Source organism: Cryptomeria japonica, chromosome 7 (assembly GCF_030272615.1).
Source record: "Cryptomeria japonica chromosome 7, Sugi_1.0, whole genome shotgun sequence".
Lineage (NCBI taxonomy): Eukaryota > Viridiplantae > Streptophyta > Pinopsida > Cupressales > Cupressaceae > Cryptomeria > Cryptomeria japonica.
The window spans coordinates 323978527-323984104 of NC_081411.1; the positions used below are offsets into that span (position 1 = coordinate 323978527).

At 32.9% G+C, this 5578-nt stretch overlaps 1 protein-coding gene across 1 annotated transcript; it reads right to left on the reverse strand.

Annotated features, from left to right (window-relative positions):
* Nucleotides 1-3931: 3931 nt before the first annotated feature.
* Nucleotides 3932-4846, reverse strand: LOC131046683 (uncharacterized). The gene has a single exon (XM_057980467.2). It carries the CDS (start codon nt 4760-4762, stop codon nt 3932-3934), a length of 831 nt encoding a protein of 276 aa, XP_057836450.2. The 5' UTR covers nt 4763-4846.
* Between the last annotated feature and the right edge of the window lie 732 nt (nt 4847-5578).

Genomic DNA, 5578 nt, shown 5'->3' on the forward strand with positions numbered 1-5578 from the left:
TTCATCCATGATCTTGTCAAAGTCGTAACCTCCATATGTACCTTTGGGAACTAACAAAATAGATTATTGTCAAATTTATTTTGGTTATTTAATTGGTGTATTGTATTCTTGTGGGTGGAGAGAAATAACTTTAACCTAGGTGCATCACCACCCCATTTTATTTTTTCCATTCTCTCTCTCTTTTCCACTTAAAAGATAATAGGATAGGTTTAAAGTAGGTTATCTAAGTCTTCCATAGGTCCAATACTTTGCATATAGGTTATAAAGGGATCCAGCCTTCTCTGGAGATTTGACCTCATGCACAAGGGACCCACACCTTGAGGTTATTTCCATTATCTCATTGGAATGTTGGATCTAGCTTAACAAGATGCAATTTCATGTAATGACATTACATGAAAGGTGGAGGTGATTGGATGAAAATATTTTATAAAACTAGCAGATGGGTATTTTGAGAAGTAAGCAGTAGGGTAGAGGAGGGTGGGACAAAGTTGAATTGAGTTGTATGATTTCCACATGTAAACCCAAAGCTAGTGTTGGTGTTATTACCAAACTGTACAAACTTGTTATAATAGTATAAGTGAGTGCTAGAATAGGATATGTCAACATGCATATTAACACTTGTGTCCCAATTTTGTTTTGAAGAGACACATTATTGAAAAATTATCTGCAACTAGCTAATGACATAACATTTGTATCCACTATGTGTGCTAAGCTACATAGAATTTTCCACATCATGTGTCATTGAATAAATATCTCCTTAGATTCTCTATAAGAAGGGGAGCACCCTCAACCAAGGGTTCCATTCTCAAGAAATTTTGGAATCTATCCAACTCATTGTCTAACTTTTGAATTTGAACATTGGGAACTTGTAGCATAGAGTGGTCCATCTCTAGGGAATCATGAATTGATTATGACTCAAAGATCATTAGTAAGGTAATATTTTTGTCAAAATAAGTTTGAATTCTTGAATTTCATGAAGAAAATGTGTTAAAAAATTCATGCACCACACCAAAGTTATTCAAAGCATGGGAGCCAAAAATAATCTTAAATTTAAAGCACTAGTTCATAAAAATCATAAGTATAAGTTTTAGATCACATATATGGTCCTCGAAATAAATAGAATGGAAGAAAGTGATAACAAGATGGATATGCATATGAGATGTCAAAATAAAGCATTTTAAGGTTTTATTTAATAAACTAAACATAATATTTTAATACAATACTCAAAGAAAGAATGTAATTAATTAACTAATTAATTAAGTACAACAATGCATGCAAGAAATATACAGTGATTGCAAGTGAAAGGTAAGGTGATTCACCATAATGATGATGGTAGAAAGGGTATCCTAGAATAGTGTGCATTACCCTATAATTAATTTCCTTTTCACATGGTCATCATTCCCAAGAATGTATGAATGAGCTTAACTACAATCCTCAAGAGAGAACCAAACTAACTTAGATCCACACCTTTAAATCTATACAAAACCCCTTCTTGGATATCATGAAAAGTAGTGTTGACTTTCTCTTATGAAGTCCTATAAGATGTTAGTATAACATGATAATGATAAACAAAAGATGATACTTGTATATCACTTTATTCTTGATTAATATTTTTAGATTTCTCAACTTGATTGAACCTAATTATTTGATGGAATTTAATTACTAGATTGAGCATTTAGGCATTACAGAGAATAAGCTTTTCAAATGAGAAAGGGAGTCACAATTATATGTATCTTCGGCCTTCTCATAAACAACTATTTAGGAGAGGCAAACAACGACATGGTGATCATTAAGGGCCCAAAGCTAACATTCAAATACTCAAATTGGGAGGACACTACTGATGGTCACTAACATTTATCCCTATTTCGTTGCATAAATGACTAAGCACTAGGGTGTGTGACCAATAATATTAATCAAAACCTAGGACAAGCACACTCACACAAGTTCAAGCACAACCACCAAAATAGATACTAAGCCTAGCATGAAATTATGGATGGCAACAATTTACAATGCTACAAAATTGCAACGGGTAATATTGGATACTTCTTACTATGAGACTAAAAGAAGAAGATTGAATCATAAAGATAGTTAAGAGTTCTTTAAGCTCTTATGAAACTCACTCTAGCCACCATTTCAATAACAAAATGAAGAAGAGATTCTAATAAAAAAATTATTATGATAAAATGAAATAACATTTTTGGGAAAAAGGTATGCTCCAATAACCACTTCAATCATAAATTTTCACAAGATTCTAGTGCATCACATCGACATCTACATATAGTGCTCCCTTCTGAAATAAGAAAACTCAAAAAACCAATACTACTAGAAATATGTTAGATGAAAGATATTTCGATTTTAAGACTTAAAATATTTTCATATCATGAACTAAAGGGGAAGATGTTGTGTAATAGAAAATTGCAAGGGTATGCAATTTATGTCACTACACATTAATTGTTGAATAATACATAACGTTTCTTTAGATTGTAAGGTTTTTCTCACAAATGACTTCTCCGCATAGAAAGCATTATGTTATAGTATATTTATTTTCTATTTATTTTCTTAAAACTATATGATTAGACATTTTTTTACACATAATAAGAAATGTGTTCCACAATTTTATTATATTAGTAAGTTATATTCAACGCTTATACCTTTTTCAATATTGCTTCTACCTTGCAAGTTACATCAAGGCCAAAAATATGACATGTCAATTTATATACATATAAATATAACAACACTAAAATGTGATCTATGACATGTCAATTTATATACATATAGATATAACAACTGTAAAATGGTAATGTTTAATTTAAATTATTTTTTCCTCAAATTGAGATTTCATTTAGACTTATTGAATATTTCTATTAGAACCTCAAAGTGTTCTTTATCATTCTCAGATAATTATTTTTCTTTTTATTGTTCCAACTAATTTTGTGTCTTTGTGTGCATATGTATAATCTAATTCGATACCCATAATGTGGATGCATTGGCAAGGATTGGTTTATGCCCAATCTTAGTCAAGATACTAAAACTTGTAGAACACAAATTTATACAATTTAGAAAGCATCCATACATATGGATATGTTTATCATGATATATGTGCTAAACCTAGTCTCAAACATCTAATCGCTTCAAACTGCTTTCTCGTATTGTTTTCTTGTTCCAACTTGCCTTTTTCTCCCTTTTCTCCTGTTTATTTATTTTAACATGTCTATCTGCTGGTTTTTTTTTTCCTTAAAAATCAAATGAATATAGTGACCAGGTTAACAATTTTAATTCTTACAAATGAGTTGCATATACATAAATATATTTATATTAAAAAAATATGTAAAATATGTAAATATTTTTCTAAAATACTAAACATCAAGAATACAAATCCATTAAAGTCCTGCATGCAAAACGCTGTGAATCTATCTGGAGGCAAGTGGCAAGGGTTCTATTTTATTTGGAGTAATAAAATAACGCCTCCACAAAAACTCAAACATGACATATTTCATGCATTTACCTGTCATTTGTATGTCAAATTGTTTCAAAAATGATTTTTTGTTTAGGAACATTTTGATGTCATTGTAGATGCTCGACATAAAGAATTACATTAGATTACAAAATTCAATCTATTCATTTTCCACTACTAAATAGGACAAACAGATGCGACTTCAACGTGCCAACATCTGAAACATCATTAATTCTACAATTTATCACATCTATTTATTTATGTATGCCACTGTTTTATCTCTTGAATTGCTTTATATGATTTCTCTGGCTCCCATGCATTTTGAGGGTATTGCAATGGTTTACATAGCATTGAAATCTTCTGATAGTAACTCCATTATAGGATATCTTTTTTCATTTCTTTCCAATTGATCATCCCCCAAAAAACATGTACAATGTAAGAACAGAGACCAAGAACAAGAAAGTATCAGGCAATGGATCAATCTTTTAAAGAATACTTTTTCCCAGTGAAGGGTTGGAACTTTTCAGCTTCTTCAGTTTCCTTTTCATTTTTCTGCCCCGCCACCTTCACAGTTTCTTTTGTATATGCATGGGTTTGATTGGTATTGTCACCAAATACAAGCTTGCCTGATTTACGCATTGGAGCTCTTGAAGGGGATCTTGACCTTGGTGATTTAACTCTAGGACTTTTTGGCGATACAGGTTTTCCATTCAGACGCCTTCCAATTCCAGTGAATGCAGTAAATCTTCTGTCCAATTCTGCCACATGCTCTGCAGATGGAATTTCTCTTGCCATTCTTTGACTAGTTATAGTAGTGGATAGAGCAGCAGGATTTACTGGCAGCCTTTCAGGCTCACTGTAATCAAGTGGAATAGCGAAGTCCACCTCCAAGTCTGTGTCAAGGAGACTTATGGCACATTCAGGTTTTATGTCAACTATATTTATACAATATGTGGTGTTATTGTAATTTATCTTTAAGGTATCCCCTATGGTCAAACAAGAGAAGTTCCTCAGAGAAACCTCCAAGATAGCTTTCGGATTGAATATGTCTAAGAAATTCTTTTTGTGCGGCTGTAATTTAAAATAAGTCCCCTTTGGAAGAGTGGTATACTTCAATTTGACTGTATCTCCCACTCCTAAATCCATACTTTCCATCATCCAAAGTGGCATAAAAACTACACCCCCCTCAGCCACAAATTCAAGTACTCCACAGTGTGAGATCTGACCTGTGATGGTATTCTCTAGCTGGAAAAGCATGGGATACTGAATTTCCTGATATGACAAACGAGAAAGAGCTGAAGGGGGCATTATAATTTTGTTGCCTATTTCCAGCTCTGACTTGTCAGTATAAATTGGTGGATAACATTGATAGATCTTCTCGAATGAAGCAGCTTCTCCATACCGATTTCTATCTTCATTACGTCGTCCATGTGCATATCTTACTTCATCGGATGTATCTTCATGATATCCTTCTCGTCCATGCACATCTAAATAATCATTAGAACCTCCATAACCATTTCTTTCTACATCAGATATATCTTCAGGATTTCTTTCTTCACAAGGTGGTCCATATCCATTTCTTGCCTCATTATCAAATCTATCTTTATCAGAGCCTCCGTATGCAAATCTAACTTCATGTTCCACACTATGCATTTCTGAACAAAATTAATGTGAAAATTCTATTGCAGTTACTGATTATTAACCTCCTATCTTTAATAGATTATTTGATCAACAAATATTGGAAAATAACACAACTACAACTTCACAAATAAAAATAGGTGGAAAGAAATATGTAACACAATGACACGATATTTCCGGACAATTATCCCTGGAAAAACCCCGAAGGGAAAACCAGTACTGCAGATGAGAAATATATTAACTTCAACAAATTAAGAGATACAAAATTCCTTGCCTCTCACTGGCAGAACTCCGACAATCTCCCAATTTCTCCCACTGATATTCCAGCACTGCTATCTCCAACGCTATCACTGCGCCCCTTGCTAACACCGCAAGACTATTTGCTAACTCTGTAAATAATTCACAAACTTCATATTTTCCAAATGACCCATGACCCCTTTTTATACTACTCTGTTGGAAAACCAACGACCGAGATTAATTCAAACC